Here is a 27474-nt window from a genome sequence, read left to right on the forward strand (position 1 = left end):
CCAGGAGAGACTTTTTCCTAATTACTACAAATGATGCTCCTTTTACAGAAAATCCAAAAATAATAAAACCCTCTGAGATTAAGCACGAGTTATATTACTTCTCATTTTATTAATTTTGGACTGCAGCTAAAAGAGTTATCTTTGACAGCATTCCTTTACAGAAAGCATTATTGAACGTGAACTTTATTGGGACTATTGAGAATTGGCAAAGCACTCAGTTCTCCTTGGAGAAAATAAATTATGAAACAGTAAACAGTACATAGATGTGGGGTTAAGAAATCATGGTTATTTTATATACAAGGAACACCATTATTATTATTGTAGCTTGTTTTTTCATTCTCTAGTCTTTTTTTCCTCTCATCTCTATCTCTTTAAACCAAGGATTCTTCTCCAGAAGCCTATGGATTCATTTCAGGGAATTCCCAAAGGCCCTGCCTTTTGAAGCAAAAATTTTGTGCTTATGGGTGGTGATGGTGGTACCAGTATCTTTTCAAAAGCCAACAATTCCTGAAAAACAAACCAAAAAAGAACCCTTGCTCTTAAAAAAAATTCCTAGGGAATGTGAATAAAATTAAATTCAAGATCCTCAAGTCTTGTTTTCTTAGACTCTTCAGTAATTCCAGTCTTGCACCTTTCTCTTCCATCTCCTCTGCCAAGAAGTGAACGTGACCTGTGACTCATACGGGGAAGGGGTGACATAGAAGCTCTCAGAGCCCAGGCACTGACGGGGAAGCTTTCTCCAAACCTCCTCTCAGGCGTGAAGACACCACGTGGGAAATCGCCTTGATGCAGTGGTAGCCTCCAAGTACAGCATCATGCGGTTTTAGGGGCCCAGGAACAGGAAGGTTCACAGATCATGTAAAGATGCTGAAATCACACGACTTACTACATCGGTTAAGCCCCCACAGCAAGAACAAGGGAACTGCCCTGGGGGAGGTCAGCTCATCTGGGGGATGCTTCGGAAAGAGTGGAAGGACCACGCTCACTGAAGGCTCTGCATCTTCACACTTCTGCCTGCTTCTGCCTCTGACACGTCATCTTTGTCCGCAGCTGGTGTATTTACAAGGACCAGAGATGGCGTCTGAGCAGGGCGGGGCCCCAGGAGAAAGAAGCCCATGGAACCTGCGTGCTGCCCTTGGGAGAAGCGAGGTGAGTGACTGAAATCTACCAACGAGCCTGAGAAGTTGCCGCGAGTGCCCAAGGGTGACCGAACGGAGACCTCAAACATACTGAGTGCCCCACATTTCTCATGTATGTTGAAGGTTTCATGAACGCATGGTGTTTTGTGTATATTTAGTGCGTCATAAACACACATCGCTTTCTTGGTCTTTCCATTTCTCTTTTTGTGTTCACACTCATTTGCTCTACATACTTTGTCCATCTTAACAGTTACTTACTTTGCTGCTTTCAATACATCTTAGGAATTTCACTCCTGTCATTTGCCTCTTGTCTCCTCTAGTAGAATTAAGTATTCTGGAACCATACCGCAAATGCGTATTACAGCAGGGGATATATTTGGCCCTTGAATGTGAGATCTGAGTCAGCTTGGATGATTCTGGACCAGAGACGTGGAGTTCCTGCTTCTCTGATTATCAGAGTCATCCACAGCTTGAAGAATGGACACTTTTGATTCGAGGTGACCTGAAGTTTAATCCTTGCAGAGATAAAAACCACGGGGGTCAAAAGAAATTTCCTTATTATATATAATGAACCCCCACCCCCGCCCCGGTCTTCACACAAGATACAGCTAGGCATGTTTGGAGACAGGAGCTGAGTGACCTCTGAATCCTTAAGCATAAAAATTGGGAAGAGTGTGTCTACACCCTAAACAGTGGTTTTCTCAGGTCGCCTTGCATTAATAGAATAATCCCTCTTCTCTCACTTTTTGCTACCAAGGATGGTTTTTTTTGTTTTGTTTTTCTTTGAGAAATTGTGTAGGAAGCCAGCAATACACCCAGTTAAACACAGACAGTCTCTCCCTCAATCCGTCTCTGGAAGAGTGAAGAAAAACACAATGGCCCAACTCAGTTGATTTTAATTTTCATTTTTTATTGAAAGCTTCATCAAAGAAAACAGAAGTTTAAACCTAACATCCACTGATCTACAGAAAGCCCAAGGAATGAGGGAGATGGTAGCTAATTCGATGGCGGTACAGATGAAACAATTAAAAATAAAACCAGAAACACCGTAGAGTTACAGAATTTTCCATGACAGTCAGAGACAGCAGTACAAAATGCTCTTAAATAAAAGTCAAAATTGAATGAGGTTTCAGAAGTCCCATGAAGTCAGATACGGCCTGAAACAAGGGTTTTAAAAGAAGCCATGTTCCATTTTTTTTTTTTTAAAGAAACTGAGTATTTTATAGCAAGCACACTTTTACATATTTTTAAGTTAAAATTCCAATTATATTCTTCTTCTTTTAAAATAAGTGGAATATTAATTTCCAGATTGGAGAAAACTTTTTCAAGTGTCTCTTTGAAATAGTTTTTTACAGTCCTTGAAAAGTATGGAATAACTCCCTTTTTGATAGATGAGGAAATAACATATTTTGGGGAGCAGGAGAAAACATCTTTCTTAATAACGTAAGACTGGAGGGTTTAAAATACAAAGCGTAACACTAAAGTTATGCTTTGGACACGATTTAAATTTGAAATAGTTGTTTTAAAAAATTCCACTGGAGTGTCAGGTCATTCAGCCTTCATGCAGTGACGCAAAGTCAGAAGTGACCAAGCAAGGCATTTTGGGGGCGAGGGGTGCCGATTTAACCAAGAGCTGTTAGGATATTCTCATAACTCAATTTTGAGTTGACCTCTTCTACTGGTTCAAATTTCCATAGTGAACAAAATCAAAACAGCTTTCTTTTGAGGGAAGCCAAATCCTTTCCTACAGTTTTTTTTTTTCTTTTCCCTTTATTTATGCAAGAATACAGCCAACTCTCAATTGTTTGTGGCAGATGGGAAAGGGACATTATGGATATTAAAACCCCACGGTAAGGAATGCTCTGACATTAATTTTACCAGTGATTTCAGACTGCTTCAATAAATCAATCCTTAACAGGAAACAAAACAGACAGATTTGAATTTTATTTCCGAATGTTTCTTTTTCCATCCTCCTGGTGAGATGCTAATAAAAGGAAATAGAGCCCAGGTCCTAATAGCTGAAAAGAGAAGACAAAACAAGTCCACACAGGAGGTGATTGGCCTTTCAAAACTGGGGGCGACGGGCATTCCTGCACGACTCAGTCAGCAGAGCGGTCACTGACTAGAGGGGATGAAATGGAAGAGAACGGTGACCCAGTGGCCCCGTGATTCTTCCTGTGGCCCCCAAGCTTGATCTGACCCCTGCCTCAGCATTAGAGCTTCTGAATGGAAGAAACCTTCCTGAAAGCATTATTTTCCCTCCCAGAAATACAAAGAAATATTGAGACACCATCCAGCTTTTTTATTTTCCCACATGACAGTGAGCATATGTTGGGGTATAAAACCAAAGGTAAAAGAGATCACCAGTCGGGGCGAGCTCCCCTGCCTTCCATCATAAAAGATCGTTCGGGCCACTCAGGGATCTCTGTATTTCACTTTTGTACTTTCCTGAACTCAACGTCCTCCATGAAGGACAGCCATGACCAAGAGCACTTGGGTTAAGGGACCAATTTCATAGTTAAGGATATTTGGGAAGAAGTGTTAAATTTGAGTTAGACTCAGCTGTCTTCTGAGGCCACAGTAGACGCCATTTGCAAAATCAGTCGCTTTATGAATGAAACCCCACGGTTATGCTGCCACTGGGAGGGTTCTGTGTACAGAATCCATGAGCCTGTTTAATTTCCATCAGTCCCTCAGGCTGGAGTGGGGGGGCTGTCAGTGGCCGCGAGCTCAGAATTTGGAAGCACGTCAGTCACAATAACATGAGAAGCAAAATCTCATCCTTACTCCGTACTGCAGACAAGACAGTACAGATCAAGGCTCCATGACGTGTTTAAACTTCATTACGAGATGTGATTCCTCAGATGTGCTGAATGCTGCTGTATACGTACATGAAGAGTCTCCTTTCATTTGACTTTAGATCATATAAAAATCTTTTATCACTGAAACCCACTGAAGAACTTCTCTCTGCTTAGCAGCTCATCTTGCAGCGGTTCATGCACTCGCATTAAGAATGGGACTGAATTGTCAAGTGTGCTTTCAGTCTCCTCCTAAGATTATAATCTCTGCCTGGACAGTCCGTGGAATCTTTTCCTTCAGCACAGAGAAGACAGCAAAGGTCTTGTTTAAATCAAATCTCCCCTTTCATTAATGGGAATTTTAGGCCACTGGGAAAGATTCACAGGTATATATAATACACACACCAATTATTCCAATAAATTAAAAAAAAGAAAGAAACAACAAAGTCCTTTTATTTTGTAATTCATGGATTGAAAATGATTGCAAAGCAGATTTGCAAGGGGTTGATGTATTCTGTAGGTACAGTGAGCTGCCTGCTCCATCCAGCCTTCCCCTGCTCTTGGCTTCCCATCCCTAATATGAACGCTTTTAACACCACGCAGTTTTTCATTAGGAGGGGTGCCAAGGAGTCTTACACGCTGTCGAATGCGGCAGATCTGTTAAGCTCACAGAATTGATTCAAAGGAAGCCTGGGGACAATGTCTGAATGGTTGAAATCTACCAGGGAAAAAAACCAAACTCTGACCAAACTGGAGTCAGGCAGATTTTTTTTTTTTAGATGATCATGTTACTTGCAAAATTCCAGACAGCCTGCGTTAAAGGACCAAGAGCCGCCAACCCCGCGAGCGTCGTCTTTAGTCCACCGAGGGTTGATGACATCTTCAGAAGGCGCAGCCATGCCCCGAAGAGGTCCCCATCACTCTGCAGACTTCCCCCCTGACAACACCTCCTTGCTATGAAAAGAATACGCCTCCTGCACGACGATGTAACTGGAGTCTGGGTGGGACGGCGTTCACCCCACTTGGATCGTGGCTTTAGTTTGTTTCCTGCCACTTAGGCTAAATCTTGGCAAATTATGGTCGAAAGGGAAAATGGAAACATCTGAATAAAGGCTCGAATACTTTAAAAAAAAAAAAAAAGATCATAGTCCTAAATTGGATTCAAATATGCACAGTCTCTACTGTTGATTAACTTAGGGTTGTGCTGTCTGTACGCGCTGAACACGTGCTCCGGTTGGCTTCACCCTTCATGCAATGTTACGCTGCTTACCTGTGAACACTTTTATTTATTTTTTCCCCCCAGACTTGACTCCTGAAAACAATTATTAGGTCACATGACATGTGCAAATTTGAACAGGCGCCTCTTTTTCCCTCTTTTTTTTTTCTTTTAGATTTTAAGTTAGAATGTTACAGAATGGCATAATATATATAAAAAAAAATGAAAGCACGAAACACCACACATGGACACATCAAATGACAAGTGAATTCCTTTTGCCTGAAGTGGCTTAAAAAAAAAAAGAGATTAATGAAGTTTTATAGTTGAAAAAGAAAACGTTGCTGAATGTATAAACGAAGCAGTCGTTTTGAATAGAAACAGGAAGGTACCCAGCACACTCATCAGCCGCACGGCAGCTGCCTCTGAGCCTCACCGCTGATGGTGGAAATGAGACTTTCTTTGTATCACATGAGGTTTTTTTTAAGAGAAGAAAAAGACAGCATGTTGGTTTCATATTCAAATGAATTATGCCCAAGAGAATCCTTATTTATACAGAGTTCAGAGACTGAAAAAGAGAAACAGAAAGCACAGTTGCCGGACAGATCTGCTGCTGCCCCGCTGCAACTCGAGGGCCCATTTCTCAAAGACAGAACTCAAGTGCCACCCCTAAGACACATGAGAAGGTGACGAATGGAAGAGAAGAAAGTATAAATCTAGGACTCTCTCTAAAGCATGGAAAAGCCATACGGATGAGTGTGACCAGATGGGATTGCTCTGTAGCTACATTTTCTCGGATATAGTTTTGCCTGTAATTTGACCACAAAGATACAGACTCGCTCTCTACGTATGAACTTCCAGTTCACGGGTTTTCCAACAAGAGAACTGAGTCTACTTCAGCACCAGGCCCTTTGGGTGTAGGTCATAAATAATGGAATATTGATCATTTGCTTATGAGTCAAACTCATTACTCATGTTGACTTAATGGGGATATGCTTTACCTTTTAAAATTTTTTTAATTTTTCTTTTTTTTTTCTTTTTTTTTTTTTAGTTTCTAAAAGCCTACCCTGTTTGCTTTATACAGTGCACTTTATGCATTTCCCTCTTCCTTCTGGACTAAGGTTCCTGTGACTTCTTTGTGAAAAGAGTTTCACCTGTTTGATTCTGAAGATACGTTAGAAAAATAATTCTACTGCATGATTCAGTTAACAAAGTTCCATTGTCCTTAATTTCAGGTTAAAACTGAAAACAGGTTGAACGTGGATTTCATGAATCAAATATGCAGAGATGTTTGCTAAGTCAATTTTCATTTTAGACAAAGCTTTGCATCCTTCTCAATGCAAATGTATCTCCTTTGGCTTTAACAGTTGATCAAATCTAATTATTTTGGTTCTTAGTAATAGAAATCATACAATTTCTTGATTGTCAACTAGCATTAAAAGCTTACCTAAATTCCACTAATAGAATCCTCAGTCTTATTGGTCCTACTTGCCTCAGAGAGTTAGACTGAAATTAAAAAAAAAAAAGTCTGTTTTGTCTTTCTTCTGACAACACATGAAAATACAGTGAAAGGAGGCAAAAGGCAAAAAAAAAAAAAAAAAAAAAAACCACAACCAAAAAACAGGAAACCCTCTCCAGTTGCAGAGTCAAAGTGGCTATTCATGGTGGGCGACGAGGAGACAAAACCTAGAAGTGCAGGAATTTAAAAGAAAGACTATGGTTACACAGTGAGACCTTTTCCGGCGACCACTCACCACTTAACAGAGAATCACTCAGCTCTTTTGCCCCGTGAACTTCCAGACCAGTTCAGGAAGTAACTTGAGTTCAAAATTCACGTAAAGAAAAATCTCCACCTGTTAAACAAGAGTCTTAGCTCATTGGTGGCCATCAAGACAGATTTCAGTATTCAAGAGAGCCAGGAAGGAGCCACAAAAGCTCATGGGATTGAAAGCCTTCTGGCTCGGTTGCTTGGTGTCCAGAACTCTTCATGGTGATACTGCTGAAGACAGGAGGAACAAGCTTCTATCAACAAATACACATTTAAAATAAAAACAAACAACTTTTTTTTTTTTTTGCAGTATGTAAAACACCAGTGGAAGGTAGTTTAAACAAACAACAAAGTAAGAACTGGTCCGGCCATGTAGGTCAAATAAAATTTTTTTTTAAAAAAAAAAGGAAAGAAAGACAACCTCTGTCTTCTGAACTGCAATAGGTGCCACTTCATCTTTGGTATAAAATAGGCCATCCATAGGCTGCATTTGATCACAACTAGGAAAGACTACAGAAATTGTCAACAATTTCTCTATCTATTGCTTTTTTTTTTTTTTTGTGGGTTTTGTTTTGGGTTTTTTTTGCACTTTTTGACCATAAGCTCCTATCTAAAGTGTTTTGTTTTTCAATGCTCTTAAGCTAGGTTTTGCAATGTGACAAGCAAAGCTGACTAAAAACTTTGTAAAGCTCATAAAAAAGACTGCAGATAAAAAGCACTAATGCTTTTGCTAGCGTTCACGCTTTGTAAATTAAAAAAATCTGCATTCTGCCCCCCAAACACGCATTATTTCTAATGCAGTTGTTTTGAAACCAATGTTAATAACTTTACCGTCAAATGGTTTAGCCTTCTAGAATGATTCAACACTTAAGACCAAGTTCATGAAAAGTCCCAGCGTTTTCCCGATCTTTGCAGTTGCCACGGTTTCTTTTATCAACAAATTTTCTTCAAATGAAGAAAAACATTTTCTTTTAAACTGTACAGTTTTTTTTTTTCACCCTAAAAACTCATAGTCTTAAACTTCTGTACCAGTGAAAGCCGGCACAATGTTTCAATTCTTTCTTGATTTTTTTTTTTTTAACAAGACGTTGACGCTTGCCTCGAGAGCTTTTGACGTCCTTAAAATTAAGGCAATTAAGATTCAAGATAAACTTTACCTAAATATTTCTAAGAAAAAAAATAAAATAAAAAAAAACCCCACTAGATTTAAACAAGAAGGGAAAAGGATGTAGTAGCTTAATTGCTGAGGAAGACTCTTTGTTTCCATTTCTGCTTGCCTGCCTCTTGACATCGGATTTTCTGTTTAAAAAAAAAATCTATCTACACCTTCAGCTAAATTCTTAATTCAAATATTCTTCCAGATAAACGTCAACTTCCCGTGTTTTGCTTTGTTGTCATTGTTGTTTTCCTCATCTGGGATATTTTTTTTCTTTAATTAAAAAAAAAATGATGGCAAAAATAAACTTTCAGACCCCATAAGGAACCATTTGCACAGCACATAAAAACACTTCATTTTCATTGGGTAAAGTAGAAAATTAAGAGTGAAAAAAGAAAAAGGATTCCATCGACGCCTGTGCAAAACTGGAAGCCAACTTCTCGTTCAACGAAGTTTCTTCATTCAAGGCAGAGTTTCGGACGGACATTCTTCAGTCTCGTTTATGGTCTGTGAGAACAATGGAACAAGAGTGGTCGTTAGAGCAAAGCAACTTTGAAATCACCTTCTGCGCTGGTTTCCAGCGAGCACTCTTGAAAAGCCACCGAGCTCCTTCAATGCAATAGAGTCGCCAAGAAAGTGGTACAAGCCTGTGAGGCTGCCAGATTCTGCCCCTTTCACACAAATACATATTTGAGCTGCAGAGCTGGTTCGTGTTAAATACCGTGGCGAATCAATCAAGAACATCCTTCAATGCTGAAGTTGTAAATACGAGAAGCATACCTAGAGAAGCCAGGTGCACTATGTTCATGGAACGTCTTCTTCGATGCCTGGCTTACGTTCTAGCTCGCCCAGACATTCTTTGAGTAACTCTGTCCTTTTAGAACTTCCATGGGATTCATCACAAACTCAGTCAACAAATCTATGCGCCCCTACCAGGTACCCAGGATACATCTGGATTATAATGGATACAGATGGATTATAATGTGACCTGTAGTGTATTATAACCAGGATACATATGGTTTATCATATGATAATAATGGATTGCATGTTACCTCCTGGTGCTCGCCAAATACAGTCCCATAAGCTTACGGTCTATGAAAATATGTAAGATGGGGAAGAGAGCCTTGAAGTTTTGTTGACTTTCTCCCTTCTTTTCTTTCTTGCTCATCATCTCAACAAGGATTTAAATTTTTGACAGCAGGGGCTCTATTCTATTTCTGCTTTTTACTCTCCAGGAGTCGGCCAGAATGAGATGCATATAATAGGTGTTTAACTAGATAAAAGCCATTTCTCTGATAAGCCACTTTGCCTGGCCCAGCCCACGTGATGTCTTCTGTTTCCACCCCATCTCTGTTGCAGGGTCGAGCTTCAGATGGCTTGATCTTTTCTCTTAGCTCTTCCAGCCACAGATTAGACTTTGGCTAAATAATTTCAGGGGTGTGTTTTAAAAAGAAGATTCTTAAAACTATCTGGAGGTCATATTTAGATGAAGGTGTCTTCCTTTGTGCTCTGCAGGTTCTTCTGAGGCTCAGTTGCTTAATTTAGTAACAAAACCTCAGGGTTGCTGGAGAGAGCTGTCCAGGTGTTTCACTGGACAGGATGCATGGCTGAAGGGGTGTGTGGGGGTGAATTCCAGCCCACAGTCTGTTCCCCAAGCTGTGTGCACTGGCTCAGGGCGGCATCTGCCCCGAGCAAGTTGGCTTTATTCAAATTCACAAAAGTCCTCGACAGTGTTTCGAACTATATGCCAGTTAGCCTGGGATGACCCAGAGGTGGGGGTTCCTTTCCCTAGTTTGCAAAAAGCCCTCACAGGAGTCAGGTCGGCTCTTAGAAACCTGCTTAACTTATTCTTGGAATCATGTAAAGAAAGCAACTGGTTGATATCAACCAGTTGATAGATTAAATATTTCCATTTTTATACCAATAGTTTGTCTCTAGAAGTACATATATTTTTCAGTGTTATGCAAGAAAAGTGGGGTTCCTTTTAAGAATAAAAGCAATACACATTTTCAGAAGAACATCAAAAATAAGGGAAATTTTAGTAGTCGTAGTCATGGGAACTATGATATACATTTGATCTCACTGTATACCTTTGCAAAGTGTAGATTTGCTCCGCTAAAAATCTATCCTGTTATGGGAACACAATTTTGTGTGTGTGTGTGTGCGTGATCACACACCCTGCTAAGGTCTGCCGTGTGCCCCGATCTCAAGGCATCTGTATTTATGAGCGAGGCTGGAGAGCCTTTCAAGTGTTATCACCTTACACAAATGTTTCCAAGAGCCTTCTCCCGTCACTCGCTTGAGCCTTCGAGTGATCTGGTTGCTCCATGAAAACAGATGAGAAGTAAGTGGCCGTACTTGACATCTTCATGGTGGCTAGCTGAAGTTTGCAGGGGAAGGGAGCTGCTACTTAAATAGAACTGAAATCCCTCCGGTCCACATTCTCTGCCCCAAATTAAGGATGACAGTGCAGCTTTACATAAATGCTTATGGAATGCACTGACGTTCATCAGAATAGAAGGCTTCAGAATTGTCGAGGCTGTGCTCAGGAGCAACGAGAATGTTTTACGTTGGACAGGGGGACTCGTTTAAAAATAAAATGAGTTGCAGCTTAAAAAGAGCAGTTCGTGTGAATGAGATGATGATGGTGAAAATCATTTGCAGACTGTAAAGTACTGTGTGAAGAAAATGAATTACTGCTCATGAGCTTAAAGGACGCATAAGGATGGTAACAAGGACATAATGTTTGCTCATCATTAATATCCTGATGATGTTTAGGCAATCACTGTCAGGACGGTTCAGGTAGCCAGGGCAGATCTGAAGAGTAAACAGAAGTAGCCACACGGGGGTTGAGACAAGGGCCTTCCAGGGTCAGCGTGAATGTTGGAAGACTAGGACTTTGGCGGAATATAAGATCACAGAGTCATTTTGAATGCTCACATCCTCCCCGCCCCCCAGGAAGCAGAGCAAATAGTTTATAAAGTAGCAAATCATCGTCTTAGAATTCTAGACTTCTGGGTGAAAAGAAGTTTCAGGGACCATCTAAGGACGCACTATTCCCTCCCCAGTGTCATTCCTGACAGGTTAGCTTCCCATGATGCCACCTGAGAAGATGGATGGTGTGGTGCAGAGTGTGGGGGGAACTGTGCACTGTACCCCCACCCCCGGATGACCCACAGTAAACTAAACGTGACCCCAGCGCACCAACAAAGGAGATCAACAGGAAAAAATTGTCTTTGAACAAATGTAATCTTTTAAATTAGTGTCAAAATCATCATCATGATGACAATGAAGATTTTGTTACAGTCCTTTAGTAATTTTTAAATTTTTTTTTTTTTTGTCTTAGCTTTCTAAAGGAGGAGGGCGGTACACACTCTAGTCTTTCAGGGAAGTGAGGATCCATCTGGCCTTCTAGGAGGTCCTGGTCGTTAGCAATTGAAGGGCTTCGAAGGAGCGGCAGTTCAGAAAGCTTGTTATTGATGGTAAAGTGGGGTTTCCCAGCACCGCCCCTCCCCGCCCCAATTGCAGGGAAGGGTGGCAAATCCTCCTGCAGCACTGGAGGCCGTTCCCACTCTTTGGAGAGCACTGATCTAATCTCTCTTTAAAGAAGTGAGGGAGGCTTGTTGAGTGACAACCACTAAGGGGCAAAGATGGACTTTGACTTTGGATCTTTGCACATTAGACTGTAACTTTGCTTCACTCATACTTTTCAAATCCTAGTTGTTGTTTTCTTTAACTTTCATTTTTCTTACTCTTTTTTTCTCTATTTTTTTTTCTTTTTAAAGTCTAGTATTTTATCCTTTTTTGCAGAGGAGGTTTTAGGTTTATTATTTATTTATCTTTTCTTTTTTTTTTTTTTTAATGGAGGTACCGGGGATTGAACCTGGGACCTCGTGCCTGCTAAGCATGTGCTCTACCACTGAGCTACACCCTCCCCCTCTTAAGTCCTAGTCATTTTAAATTTCCTAAATATCGCAGAGAAAAAGCTGAGAATAATTCAGACAGGAATTGGAATTTCCAAACAACTTCCAAAATAGACCACAAGTATCATATCCACCTTTTGGGATAAGAGTAATCCTCTGGGGTCCTTTTTGCATTAATGTCCTCTTTTAAAAATGGTCGTGCGGAGGGGCACGGGAAAGCATGAATACAAAATGGGAAGACCTGTTTCTTAGCTCCGGAAGTGGAATTTGGAGTATTAACATATTTGCTGACCCATGATTCTGCATATAACCTTCTTGTTCCTCAGCGCGCTCCTAATATTTCTCAAACTTTTGTCCTGCTACCTACTGTTGTGATGTCTGTAATTTACTTTAAAATACCTTCAGTATGGGCATTATGGTATTAAAAGTACGTGGGATGGGTTAAGCTACTTTTCAGAGGCACTCAGCAGCCCTCGTCAGGATGTCACGCCCCACAGGGGGTCAGCTGCCATTTACTGAGAAAGGCCAGAGGTTGGTACTGAGCACTTTAAACTATCCACATCTCAATTAGCATGATGAGCGTTGGAAACCAGTGCCCTGATGAAAAGCAGTGCCCTGCTAATTAGCATGACGTAGCCAGAAATGAGCTCCCATTGGTGAAATTTGGGGTGTTCAGGATAACATGCTTTGGCTAAAGTATTAGGGATGCTCTCCGCTCCACACCAAACAGGAAAGATAGAGTAAAAATGTCGGGAAGTCTGTGCCTGTAACTTTAGGGATCTTGCTTGTGGCTTAATCCCAAAGCAAGTAGATTTGTTCCGTCATAAAGTCAGTTTCTCTATAAGGATAACATAGTCCTACCTCTAGAAAATTTTGGTCAAATCTAACTTCATTTTTCATGTTAATTGTGTTCCAATTACTGAAAAAAAAGGGAGCTGGGACTTTATCAGAGTGAACAGAGCAAGCCGTATAAATTGATTCGTGCCTGCCTTTTTAATGAATGTTTCTTAATAAATGTCTCCGTGGGCGTTCCTGCATCCTTCAAGCTTTTCCCAGTGATGTTACGGAAGAAAAAGGAGCCAGGTATTTACATGACCCAGTGTCTTCCTTGAATTGTTCTGTAGAATCTCATGTCTTAACCATGACACGGGTCAGCTTCCCAGGGCTGAAACTGATTAAAAACTTGGGTAGAGTCCCATGAATTTCTTCCTTTTAAAAAAATTTCTGAAGCGATTCTCCTCCACCGATTTATTTGTCTTAGGACATCGCCTTTGTTTTCATTCAAGGCTTCACTGTTGTTTCGAGTCAAAAGCGCCCAGCATTTTGCAGCATGTCAAAGAGAGGAAGTTGAGAATATAAACAGGACCTGTTAAACATTTTCTCCAGGTTTACAGAAATGTCCGCAAGGCAGTGTGAGTGGTTTTCACAAGTCACCCATTTGGAATGTTCCACGTTCCAGGGTGCTTTCATCTCTGGCTTGTTGCAGCAAGCAGCACGCCCTGTGGAACATCCTGTAACACACGTTCCTGCGTGAGTGCAAAAGAAAATTCCTTCAAACCAGGAAACCCCTTCCCATAGTTTTTACTACTATGAGGAGACAGGATGGAGGGTTTCTTTCCCTGACATTTATTATCTGTGGAAAGCTCAACCGCAAGCATCCATGGCTCAAGGCATATAACCGTGGTGTAACCATGGTTTTAAACACATTCAGACACACAGTTTCATGTGGTCAGACTCAGACTTCCTCAAATATTTCCAGGAATAAAGCTTCTTGGGATGGACTCATTATAAGGCTCATTACATTCCTAGTCTCTCTCCACAAATCAGACCCTCCTGGCTTTTATTTCACCTCTGTTTGTGGTTATCGGTAACGCCATCACGTTGCTTGGAATTTCCAAGTCCTGTTTCCCTTTTTCCTTATTTCCATCCGCCCCACCCCCCACCCCCACCATGACCCTCGCCCTCTTCCTTCAGATCTCTGTTCCCTCTTGTCTGCGTCATTGCAATGACTGGATTGTCTGTTTCCGTTTCTTCCAAGTCCATTGTTTACTTCGGCTGGAAGAGCATTTGCAGAGCAAGGGAAAAGCTGCCCAAACACCCCAGCACGGCACCTGGTAGTAGAACCTGGGTCCAGTCTGCTTGTTTACACAATTCTGCTGCTGTATCCACTTCTCAAAGAAACACTGAACTTTGGTCAAGCTGTGACCCCACCTGCAGCAGCCCTTAACTTCTTGTAAGACCTGGTTCCAGTTGGCACAACCTCCACCAAAGCTTACCCAGCCAAGAGACATTAAATGCATCGCATTCTCTTAGGACTATAGCGCATTTTCAGAAGACCCTGTTCGCTGACTTCCTTGCAGTGTACATGCCCTGTGTACATGGAGATCTAAGCCCCTACCAGACTGTGAACCCTTGAGGGCAGGGATCCGGTGTCAGAGCGTAGGATCTGGCATGATGATGGGTACTACACGTGATACTGGGCCTGAGTGTGGAGGGGGAGGGGGAGACCCCCGCTGGAACCCATCAGAGGCAGGGATGCTCTCTCTGGGTCAGGCGGGTTACCCCTACCCCCACCACATCATACGGGGACCATGAAAGAGGGCGACAACCTTGAGAAAGAAGAGAGAATCTCATTGTGGGCTGACAAGTGGGGGAAGCTAAGGCTGATTTAATCAGGTGGGGAGAAGAGGGGGTTCTGGACAGCTGGAAGAAAGGAGGGGTTGTATCTCAAAAGCCATGCTTGAAACACATCCCTCCACACTCAGCCTCCATGGGCAATAGAACCATCAAATATAAATCCAATCCTGTCATTCTGTCTCTTTAAACCCTCCAAAGGTTTTGTAGCTCTCTTATAACAAAACTGAGGCTGCTTACTCTCTACACAGCCAAGTATCCAAGGACCGGAGGCTCGATAAGAGCTGGCCTGTTTGACTTTATCTCCTGTAACTCTCCCCTCTAGTTCACCACATTCCAGCCTCAGGTCCCCGCCTCTGGACTTCTGAACTTCCTGTTTCTTCTACCTAGAATGCTTTTTCTCTAAATCTTTCCAAGATTAGCTTGTAATTATCTTTCAGATCCAGGCCTATAGGAGAGACCTTCCCTGATACCAAATCTTAGGTATTTATCCAGCCACTTTTTATCACAGAATACTTCTCGATAGTCTACTTTGCGATTCTTTTCTTTTTGATCATTTGCTAGTTGATCCACTGATTGTGAGTCAACTCCTAGTAGGAAGCAAACTCCACGGGCGTGGGGGAGGCACTGTCTCTTTCACGGGTCCTTCCTTAGCATCTGGAGTACTGCCTGTCACACAGCAGGCACTTAACCAATCGTTGTTGCCTGGATGGATAAAAGCATCGTTTCTATTTATCCAGGCATCACTAAACTGTTAGCAGGAAGGGTCCAGGATCACTCATTTCCTCATTATGCTTTGAAACAACCAAAGTCAGTTTCACCTACTCCCCAAGCCTTGACAGATGCTTCTGGCCACATAGTGCCTCTCACCTCCCATGAGTGTATCTCATTGTGCTTCCACGTAGCTAATCTCTGTTCCCTTCTCACATGTTAACTCGCTGAACAGACTGAAAAAAAAAAAAATTCCAGTATGCTTGGAACAGAGTGGCGGGGACTCCCATATTGTTCAATGTGATTAAAAAACCAAAAATGCTTATTCACTATAGGTATTTCTTGAAAGTTACTATGTAGTAGTAATAATGGTAGTATTAGTATTAGTAATAATAGTACCTTGTATTTGTAAGGTTAAGTCACGTTCTAGCACATTTAATCTGGAGGACTGACTTCAGAACCTAAACCACACACAGAAGCCTCCATTTGGACAACAAACAAATCTCGAAATGTGTATTGAGAGGAAAGAAAAAATGGCGATCAAGAAATGGAGCAACACTGTGCAAACAGGAAGACTGTTTTGGGAATTCTCTAGTCACCAGGGCTTTGACTGTTATCTACCAAGTGGAATCGTGCCTGTGACAAGACGTCTCTGTACAGACTGAGCTTTTGTTAATTCCTTTGGTTTCGATCAAAACCTCTCAAATTTTAGTCTACGTGATTACTCAACACCAAGCCAACTGACTTCACTTTCAAAGTGATTTAAGGATTTTCAGTAGTTATTCTGACTCCCTGATTTTGGCTTTGCCACTTAATTCCTAAATAAGACTCTACTCCATGTTGTTTCATATTTTATGATACTCTTTCATAAACTGTTTTACTGGGTGTGTTCAAAGCAACCTTGCTGAGGAGAGTTACTCTCTTCACTTAAGAATGAAGGCACTGAGACCAAAATGCAGGCTCACCATCTAGTTTCAAGTGGAAATATTGGAGTTTCTCCAAAAATATATACTGTAGAATATTTTAGTAGTTAAATGGCCACAATGCTCCTCTCCGTATCTAAGCCTTTGGGTAGTGAATTCTTGTATTAACTCTGGGCTTAGCCATACAATTTGCTTTGACCTATGGGGCAGAAGCAAATGAGTCCCAAACAGAATTGAAAAAATGCTAGTCAGTTGTGCCTCCTCTTTTGCTATTCTCTGAATTCTGAGACATCCCCAGGAATGAGCCTGCACGGGACCAGCCACACATGGCTCAAGGCTTCTGTCACTCAACCAGCAGACAAGTAACACCCAGAAGCAGAACTGTGAAGATGCTCAGCCGCTGTGCCCAGATGCTCGAGAAAGTCCGGTCAAGACGAGGAGAACCATTCTACCTGAGGTCAGCCCAAATTCCAACCCACAGAATCGTGAACGAAATAAATGTTCATCACTACGTTTGGGATGGTCTGTTCCGCAGTGAAAGCTAACCGATGCAGTAGGAGAGAGTGCTGTCCAGAGTGCTGACCTGGAGGGAACGCGCTCAGCGCAGCCCGGACTTACTTGGACTGTTGGTAAGAGTATGCGGGTGCATGTTCGTTGGACGCGTCCACTGCTATCTGCTGCTGACCACTCGTGTCCTGGGATGAAGGCGCCACTGTCTGGGGAGAGGTATCAGCAACGACACCCTACAGAGGCGAAAAGAACACAGAAGCCTTGTTGGCTTTGGCAGAAGCGCTTCCTGCAGGTGGACTATAGGAAATACGTCAGGCTTAAGCAGAGGTGCACTCAGCTGCATAAAGCTACAAGAAGTACTCGGAGGAAAACCACAGAGCCCATTTGGATAAGGGCTGTGAAATTTATCTCAGAGTGTCACCAAGAAGTCTTGCCATCAAAAGTCCCTGGAGCAGTCAAATGGGCAGAAAATCATTTCACCCAACGTTTGAACTTTTAAACCATGGTTGCATACAGCCACACTAAATCATGATGTATGAATCCAAACATTCACGCAGGACCCCTATAAAAACTTGGATTCTTGAGCATTTTCCTGGGGTAGAGCCTGGTGCCCTGTTTCAATGATCTGGCAAAATAAGGGATTCTGAGCTTAGTGAAAAATCTACCTCAAAGCTTGGGATTCTTTGGAAAGAACACTGTTCAGTAGGCTTTCCCTTCTGCAACTTGACTTGCTTTATTGAATTATTTCCATTTTTCTTGACAAGAACTGGAATTCCTTTAGAGGTTTCAGAAAAAGAAAGAAGCATCCTTAATTTTGATTTGCTCCTCCCCTCACCCTTTTAATCTCTCTTGTGTCTCCCAGATGCCAACAAGAAAGGCTTTCTGCAGATGGTCATCATTAGGGATGTATGCTTGCTTCTGAGAGAGGCCTAGATGGTTTTATTTGGTAGTGAGCAGGCCTAAGGAGGGAGTCTAACTGAATACATTCTCCTGGTTTTACCTTGGACATCTGCAGGGCTGTAGGATTTCAAATGTTCTCGGTCAACTCTCTGTCCCTAACAAAAGATCCCTGAAATTGTTCCTCAGAATCTGAAATTCCGCCCTTTCTTAATTCAATCTCTTTTTTTCCCCCTAATTTATTTGGTATTGTGCATTTTTCTGAACTTCCCACCAGCATTTACTTGTGTCTTGTGTGGATATCAGTGAATTTCCAATGAGTGTTTTTACCTAGAAAATGAATCAGTGCTTTTCTTTATAAGCACAGATTCAAGGCAATATCTCAGGGTATACTTATGTAATTCTTTGTGAAATACTTCTTTTTAAATCCCAAGTTTAACTGTCATTAGACTGTTCCCAATAACCAACATTGGAAAATGTGTCTTTTTATTTTATAGTCATCAAAATGCTCAGATTCTGTAGTAAGAACACACATTTGGTGCAGAGATAGAGAAAGGAGCGTGTATGGCAGAGATTTAGCTTAAGTGCCTACATTGTCTAGGCTCATAATTTTCTCAGGGCCCAGATGGATTTTGATAGCTAAATACAGCAAAGAATTTGTTTTAATCACATATTCTTGAAATCCTGAAAAGCCTATTAAAACCTCCTTAATACTGACATACTCTTTGGGGCCCACAGGTCTGGAACACATATGAAAGATTTAAAAATTGGACCTCCTTGGTTTCCTAAATTACATGATAGTGTCCTCTGAAGTGTCCGTGTTTCCTAAACCTTGGTACCAGCAAACATTTGTCACACACCCCAAACAAGCAAACAGACAAGCATTTCAGAAGATCCAAGTTGGTCTGTGCAGACCTCACCCGACCTCTGGAACTCCAGAGGTTGGAGGAGTCACGGCGGTCTTCCACGCTGAGTGGTACCAACATGAGTTGGCTGACCAACTCACGGAGGAGCAGTGGCGGGAACTCCAGAGGAGTCCTGGCTGATGGGAGAGATGTACCGTGACCATAGCAGCAAATGTGTATCAGGGGAAGGGGTGAGAAACAATCATGGCTAGAACCAGAGAGAAGTACATACTTCTAAGTGTTTCCCCACCATCCACAGAGCTCTGTGCCCCCTCCTTTCCTGTGTATCCAATAAAATAATGTGTAGAGGAAATGGATCCAGCCCAATGGAAAGAGAGAAAGAAGGGGCAAGGATTCCATTAAGGACACCATGACTTTATCATTTGTGGTTTCCATAGCAGTAAGAGTGGTACAACTTCTCCTTTTTTGTCTGTAAGGATGCCACAGACCTGGCAAGGTTCATTTGCTAGAGCAGTGGTTCTTTGTCTTTGGTACACATTAGAATTGCCTGGCGGCTTTTCCCATCCCGATGTCCAGTCCATACCCAAGACTCCATCAGACTCTCTGGCAGTAGGACCTGGGCATCACTATTTTTTTTTTAAAGGTCTTGAAATAATTTCAGTAGGCAGAAAAATTGGAGAACCAGTGCTCTAGCCAATCCCTGTCCAATTTTAATGTGCACCTCGATCCCTGAGGGATCTTGTTAGAGAGCAAATTCTGATTCAGTATGTCCGGGTGGGGTCTGAGAGTCTGCATTTCTAACAGGCTCTCAGGTGATGCCCGTGATGCTGGCCTGGGGACCACTCTTTGAGTAGCAAAGCGTTAGAGAAAGTGCTCATTCAAATAGCTGCAATTCCTCCCCCACTCCATTTCTGAGTAGTCGTAGTTGACATTCGATGGGGCGGCTATCTGATCTCTGATCTTTTCTCTAGATATGCAAACGGCACTCCTCTCCTAACTGTATAGCAAATGAGCTTATCTCGAGTGCAAAGCCAAACCCAGACGCATTCAAGTCAAGTGCACACTTTCATACAGCGAGCGTGCGACTTCAAATTTTAGAGCAGCCCCCAAAATCACAAGTAAGGATTTTGGCAGGGGTGGGGGTTATGGTGGACCACAGTAAACGTGGCTGAGATTTATCTGCTCTCACCTCCTTCTATAAGAAGAGACAGACTTACTTCAATGGAAACAGCTGTCGGAGGCACGGGCGTGTACTGGGGGATGTAGGTCCCTTGCATGGGAGCCGCGGCAGTCATGTACTAGAGGGAATCAAAGAAAAATGCAGGTGAACTTGGGCGTGCAGCCAGCCAGAGGAGTGGTATCACCCAAGACTTAGACGTGTGCCCCCTCCCCCCCCCCAGTGCATGATTCGGGTGAAACTCGATTTTGACCAAAAATAAGGCAGTTCCTGTCAGCATAGGAACTTCCTGATTCAGCACCAAGGGCAGCCACCTCCCCAGTAAGTATCAGGACCAGGTAATCCATCCCCTCCCCATACCCCTCTGTCCTTTGGAACTTTCTCCATCAGATCTCAGACATGTCACTTCCACGTCTAAAACAGAAACGCCATGAGGGCAGGAGGATGTCTGTTTTTTTTCCCCACCTCCATTTTGTTGCCAACATCTATGATCACATAGTAGGCTCTCAGCAAATTGTTTGTTGAATGAATGAATCATCGTATGGTTAAAAATAATTTCTAACTAAAAAGTCAAAAATAGACGAATCATGTAAGCAATATTTAGGAATTAGGAAGTGTTCTCATCTGGTCATTTTTTCACATCACTTGTTTACATATAAAGGAAGCAGAGTGTTCCAGATAGTCTTGAGGTCACTTTTGTCCCCTTCCCCCATTCCACTTTCACATCACTGCCAGTATCTCCTGGTCGACTCCTTTAATTCTCCAAATTTTCTTCATCCGGGTTAGCAATAAAACAGATCATTTTTCACTAAGTTGTAGTACTCGGGAAATTATGTGTTGGAGATGACACGTTCTTTTACAATGAAAAAAAGGGAGCCTCAGAAAAATTATATGCTCACCTACATAAGTAAAAAGTCTGACCTGTCTTACTATTTCTAATACACAGACCCCCATAAATTCAAAGTTCTATTCTTTGAGAATGGAACTTTCTATGAAATCAACCATATTTCTGAGTTTCTAATCTTGAACATCCCAAAATTTCAGAACGAGCATTGTCTAAGGAAGACAAGGGTTCTCAATTCACAGAGTTTTAGAGGAGCAATCTTTATGGAAAACCACAAGCCTGTGATCCTTTATTCGTCTGAACTCCCTATGTTCAAATATCCAAGCCATGCGTCACTATGCAAACCCTAAATGACTGTGTTTTTCGTGTATCGGGACTTTCAGTATCCAAGAGGCACGATCATTCTGAATCAAGGGAAATATCTGAATGGAGATTAGCTCATCAGCTGCTGCTGTTGAATATTCATGGAAAAACACAGCACTAGAGGGACTCTGGGATAAATGCTTCTCCATCCTAAACGAGGCACCGTCCTGCTGTTTCTATTTGCTAAAAACAGAGACAGCCGTAGCGAAACAACCCTAAACCCAACAAACCGAACTGCTGCCTGGAACCCGCGCATCGCTGCTGGTAACACCCACTTGCAACTCCCATCTGTACGGAAAGAACCTTGGACCGTGGACCGGGAGCGATTGTTCGCAAGGCTTGGGGAATATTACTAATTTAGCTTCATAGCTGAAAATTATCGGAGATGTCTCTGCACTGTTCTCTGCACTCTCAAAGCCGTCATCACTCTCCTATTAAAATTGTCCAGGCTTGACGGGAGGGCATAGCTCAGTGGTAGAGCGCTTGCTTAGCATGCATGAGGTCCTGGGTTCAATCCCCAGTACCTCCTCCAAGAATAAATAAACCTAATTACCTCCACCCACCAGAAAACAAAAAACAAAAAACCCCAAATTGTCCAGGCTCTCATCTCCCTAAAGGCATTGGCCAAGTTTTACATGTCTCTGCATCTTCCAACACAGCACACGGTGCCTGATACTTTGTAAGTAATCGTTCAATGGCTGAATAAAAGGATACAAGAAGAAAGCCTTCCACTCCAGTTACAAATGTTGTATGCCTCTTAGCCATTAGTGATTCTGAAGTCTTTCTAGAAATTGATTTCACTACCCAGTAGTGTGTTCGTACAACCTTTGAACAAATCCTTTAGCCCACTCTCCTCATCCTTGTCCTTGGGTTCTTCAGTGGGCAAGAATTATTCAGGTATCTGACTGCTATCAATTTTTCAAACGAGCACAGAACTCTGGAGTCACATTTCAGCAAGTATTATTTCACATCTAGAACCCTAAGGCGGGCGTCTGCTTTGCCAGCAACACTCGTCTAGAAAGTATGGTGGGAAGAACAGCCCCTTAGCCATTTCTGACAGGCATTTTGCTTCTGCTATACAGGTTTTAAGTATTGTTTCATTTAATATTCCCTCCAATGTATTTTTTTAGAATGTTAGCTCAACTGAGAAGAAAAAGCTTTCCATGTTCCAGTGCATTTGAGCAATGCTGCATAATATATCCTCTTCTCTGATACTGAGATAAAATCAAAACACTCTGAGAAATCGTATTTTACAGAAGCCTACTCAAAGGTGATTAAGCCAGAGATGTAAAACTTTTTTGGTAGCACCTAGGCATTTTGCTTAAAACTGGTACTCTAAATAATATCCTTTAGGAAATATGTCTTTAAGTATCAAAAATCCTCGTAGATTTGTAGCTAGTGGGGATATATTTTTACCAACTATGACTTTTTCTAAGCATAGAGTTGATGCTGTCGAGGGTCATATCCTACACTTTGGTCATGAGTTTTCAAGATGTACAATATTCTAGCAAGATATTGGGTATTTTCTATCCCAGAGCTAGTAATTGCAGAGTTTGCAGTCAGGCTTCATAAGTCGGTGTGTGTGTCTGTGCATAAGAAGACAAGGTCACAGGCGCCATCTGCAGGACCCCACTCCCATCCGTCCCTGCTCCACATTGTCTGCATCTTGAAGGAGACCATCCTGTGAACTAGATTTAGGGCCAGGGGCCGGGGGCAAGGGCCATACAGAGCAAGGGTCACTACTTCACATGCGAATCCGCCTCAGTCTCCCACCTCCCTTGCCAAACTAGGGTTCCCAGGCGGTGTCGTTAATGAAAAGCATTTTGGGTGATCCTTAGCTAAGCTTCTTTAAAGGACTCTGAGTTGTTCAAAACCTCATCTGTGTTCTGTTCAGCAAAATTGAATCAGTAAATCTTCACACCTTCTGTGGCATTCTGTGAAGTCGCGAACTTGGCCAAAACTGAACTTTTTGTTGCATAAATTCATACTCATCTTCTCTTCAGAACAGCACTGTGATTTAAGCAGGATGGTGTACCCGTTTTACAGACTGAGAAACTGAGTCACACTGGGAGTAAACTCCAGTTCTTCTGACCCATGATTCAGCCCAATTTTCAGTCTATTTCATTACTTTTTTAAAATATATATTTTTATTGAAGTACAGTCAGTTTACAATGCTGTGTCAATTTCTGGTGCACAGCACAGTGCTTCAGTCATACAGGAACATACATATATTCTTTTCACCATAAGTTACTACAAGTTATTGAATATAGTTCCCTGTGCTGTACAGTATGAACTTGTTGTTTATTTTATATATAGTAGTTTATCTTATTACTTTTGCTGATCTTTTTTTTGGGGGGGGTAATTAGGTTTATACTTATTTATTTATTCTTAGAGGAGGTGCTGGGGATTGAACCCAGGACATCATGCATGCTAAGCATGTGCTGTCCCACTTGAGCTATGCCCTCCCCCTCATTAGTTTTTGAAATTAAGTAAATAAGGTCCTAAGGGTTTCCTTCTGATCATTCCCATGTAAAATAGATATCAACTTTTTTAAAAAAAGATGGATTTTAATATTTGGTGTTCCAATTAAGAAATACAGAAAAATAACTTGATTAACATTTTCTTGTCATTTCATTTCCATACATTTTTCATTTTCACTTTTATGCTCAGAATACCTACTTTTCTTCTAGAAGGGCTACCTTATATGTTTAAATTATTTTATAATTTAATTTAATGCTGCTCTTCTGAAGAGAACTAATAACATTTTATAGTATAGATGAGATCAGCTCGGTTCATTGTGTTGTGTACATGTACCTTTTAATTGAAAAAAATGCTTGCTGTAAACAAGGACCTACTGTAGAGCACAGGGAACTATATTCAATATCTTGTAATAACCTATGATGGAAAAGAATCTGAAAAAGAATATTTATACATTATATATATATATATACACATATATATATAACTGAATCTCTTTGCTGTACACCTGAAACTCACACAACATCGTAAATCAACTATACTTCAATTTAAAAAAAGAAAAAACTTTCTGGTTGTTTTCTTTTTTTTTTTTTTTTTTTTTTGGTATCATAGGAAAACTAATAGAATTTGAGAACATTGTTTGAAAATTAGGAATACACTTATTTTAAACAAGTGAATGCTGTGGAGTTTCATGCCCCATAAGACTATTATCTCTGGATAAATTTTTGCAATAAAAATTTCCCGTAGTAGACATGTATTTTCTAGGGTTAAGCCTCCAGAAGTGACAGCCTTGTAAAATTAGGAGAAAGTGCTTACAGGAAATGGTCACAGCTATTTGTAAGATCAACTCTCAGCTGTAATTGGCGACAAATGACTCTGAACTTTCTCTGCGAGCATATAGTTTGATTTCCTTAAGAGCAAAGATAAACTACAGTCAGACTTAATAATGCAGGCTGCACAGACATGGTTTAGATCTTAGTGCCTCAGAGACAGCTTTCATTTTCTCCAGCTAATAAATGACAAAAGCCTAAGAGAAGGACCTGTGATATAAAAAATATGCCCTTTGGTGTGATAAATTTCCATGGATTACTTATTAAAACCATAATAAGAATGGTCGTATATCCTTTAAGCTAATTTATTTTACTGGTATTTCTCAAAAGCTAGAAAGTATCTTCCATAATTCTTCCATGAGGACGAATTATTTTGCATTTCTTGAATACAACAGCTGACAGGAGCCACATTCCAATGAGATGATATAGAGAAAATGAATAAATCCATATGATAGTTCCCTATTGGGAGCAACTCAACGTTTTGACATTAGTGGGTAAGTTTTCTCTTTTGGTAAAAAGCTTGATGATTTTTACATATTCTGAAAGCGCTGGATTTTCACATATGACTGTGGAGGAGACCCGAATAGCCATCTTCAAACCCACAGAGTAAATTCCAGGCTCCTTCACTTATTCCAAGAAGTCTAGACACTGCATCACCAGGATAGTTACATGAAGAGAAGGGGAAAAAAAAAAGGTCAAGTTGGAGGGAAGTTGTGCTTTTGCCTACTTAATTTAAGACAAACTTTTCTGTGACTGTGGAATCACTGATCATTTTTGAGGGAACAAAAAAATGAAACCTCTGAATTGTTAGTTCTGGATTTGGTTCCTCTTCCCCCACCAGAGCAGAACAAATCAACCATGTTTTCTTTGTCTCCTGTGAAGAGACATTTCATTCCAATTATTTGTAGGACAAGAGAGTAGCAAGGAAATTCCTACTCTTCAATTTTTGGATCCAACTTGCTTATGGAGTTACTGTTACACTATTTAGGCTTTGAATTGGTGCATCTAGTCCTCGCTGTAAAATTCAAAAACCCGCTTGATGAATTTCAGCACGAGTTGTTGCCCAGGTCCTATCAAACCCAGACAGTCAGTGAGACAGACAGGTACAGGAATGTGAAAACACACCTCAGGCAGGAAACTGAGCAGAGGAAGCAGAACGTGTGCTCGGCTTTGCTAATTGCATGCAGCGTGAATTACTGTCAGGATCATCCAGTACAAACTTTCCTTTACCAGAGGAAACTCAAGAGTATAGGAGACGATCTGAGTTACGATTCGTCAGTGTCAGGTGAATGGCCTGGGGGAGGAGGTACGGTCTTACCTCCGGTAGAAGTATTCCGGGGTTTTGAGGGTACGTTTCTTGGATTTGTAAAATTCCATCATCCCAGAGCTGGGAAGCAAGAGCTGTACCTGGGATGGCAAATTATTTCTCATTTCTCATTTCACCTACTTGCATTGGCTGAAAAGTAATAGGTGCCTGGAGTAAAATCTAAGAATGTCAGATAAGTCACCAGGTCAATGGATAAGAGACCATCCAGAGAGGAAGAGAGAGGAAGAGATTCTTCTTGAAAGGAAACAGTGCCTCCCACCAGGGCATGAGGGCTGGACTCCTCTTGGACCTCCGCTGCTCAGTTCTTCCAGTATTCGTCCACTTTGGCCAATGAAATGCTGGAGACTGGTGCATTCCCGCCCAGCATAGTAACCGTGGATGCATGCATAATGTTTTGTGTTGGTATTAATTTATAGCCTACTTACTTTGTAAGGTACTAACAAAGCAGACAGCTGTGAGTGATGAGACAATGATCCCTAAAGAGCAGGTAGATGTGAATCCAGACCTCACCTACTAGGGGTAAAAGCACTTGGAGAGGAAAGACCAGTTAGCGGGCTTGATAGAAATGGGAGCCCAGAATTCTTAGGCGTAGATAGCCTGTATGATCCTAAACAGTTCAGCAGAATAGTACTAAACAGCCCACAGAGAGGGGCGCATTAAACTATCAAATAAAATATACAGATGGTCACCACTGTATTCAGCGCTGAGGGCCAGCTGTTGCTGTCATACAGCAAAGAGACAACAAGGAAGAATCTTGGAGGTTGTCCTTGGATTGGGAATTTACAAAACCTCACCGCCTGCACAACCATGAGAAGCAGTCATTCCCCTGTGATCCCAGTCTTCAGAAACCTTCAACTGTTTGGAAGAAGCAACTTTCATGAATGTATTGGAAAAAACCAAAGCCCGTTAGGTTTGAGCCTGTGCACGATCATTATGGTGGCAGTAAAAATAGGAAGGATGTAACTGATTAAGAAACTACGTGTTCAGATTTGAACTTGAAACAACTCTATAGGTGCCACGAATTCCCTCCACGCCTCTCCTCAGTATGTCTGTGATAGGAAACATGAAATGCAGAGAAAAATAAGAGAGATCCAGTGGACCACAAAGGGCGCTCAGGAGATCAGATCAGATAAAAACTGGGAACTAGCTCATGGGCTTGCATAATGGAAGCAACTAAGAAAGCATTATTCACAGTGGAGTAAATGGAATGAAAGACTGCTTGGGTTTAACAGACAGTGCGAAGTAAGCAGAGAAAACAGTCAAAGAATATTATGAATAAACACATGTCAATGCATTTGCAACTTAGATGAAATAGACAAATTTGCTGAACAGCGCAATTTAGTCAAATGAATACAAAAAGAAATTTAAAAATCCAAATAGTTCAATATTCATTTTTAAAAAATTGAATTCAGAACCCAAAACCTTCTCAAAAGAAAATCTTTGGCCCCAGTTGCCTTCTCTGGTGAATTTTCCAAACATTTAAGGAATAAATAATACTAATCTTGTATAAATGTTTCCAGAGAATAGTAAAGAAGGAATACTTCTCAACTCGTGTTTTGTGAAGTTAGCATACTCCTTATGCCAAAGTTTGACAGGGACGTTACAAGAAAAGTACAGCCCAGTGCCTCGCAGGAACATTTACACGAACTTCCTCAATACAATTTTAGCCGATCAGTTCGGTGGTACCATGTCAGGTCAGTAGTGAATGGATGGTCCATGGGGCAAGTGGTATGAAGCATCTTGGGAATAAAGACTGGATGAAAGGGGAGGGTCCAGATGGTGTGCTAGGGCAGTGATGCAGGATGACTGAGACACCTGTTGGCACTAACTCATCTCCAGTTCCAGGCAGGCCCGTGTGAATCTAAGTAGACGTTCCCTTGCGGAACTGGACTAAATGAACGCATCTCAAAAAATACT

General features: G+C 41.5%; 1 protein-coding gene across 15 annotated transcripts in view; it reads right to left on the reverse strand.

Annotated features, from left to right (window-relative positions):
* Nucleotides 1–2028: 2028 nt before the first annotated feature.
* RBMS3 (RNA binding motif single stranded interacting protein 3) overlaps nucleotides 2029–27474 on the reverse strand; it is a 627961-nt gene continuing 602515 nt past the window's right edge. For 6 of the 15 annotated variants that reach the window (XM_045520114.2, XM_045520117.2, XM_045520120.2 and 3 more), the window contains 3 exons: nucleotides 19756–19836; nucleotides 16884–17008; nucleotides 11392–13523 (listed from right to left, as the gene is read on the reverse strand). In XM_045520114.2, the coding sequence (XP_045376070.1) occupies nucleotides 13421–13523; nucleotides 16884–17008; nucleotides 19756–19836 (309 nt within the window). In that variant the 3' untranslated portion in view covers nucleotides 11392–13420. Of the gene's footprint in view, nucleotides 8582–11391; nucleotides 13524–16879; nucleotides 17009–19755; nucleotides 19837–27474 lie in introns of those variants that run through there. The other 9 variants (XM_010959650.3, XM_045520123.2, XM_045520127.2 and 6 more) reach the window with 5 other exon arrangements.

Source organism: Camelus bactrianus, chromosome 17 (genome assembly GCF_048773025.1).
Source record: "Camelus bactrianus isolate YW-2024 breed Bactrian camel chromosome 17, ASM4877302v1, whole genome shotgun sequence".
Classification (NCBI taxonomy): domain Eukaryota; kingdom Metazoa; phylum Chordata; class Mammalia; order Artiodactyla; family Camelidae; genus Camelus; species Camelus bactrianus.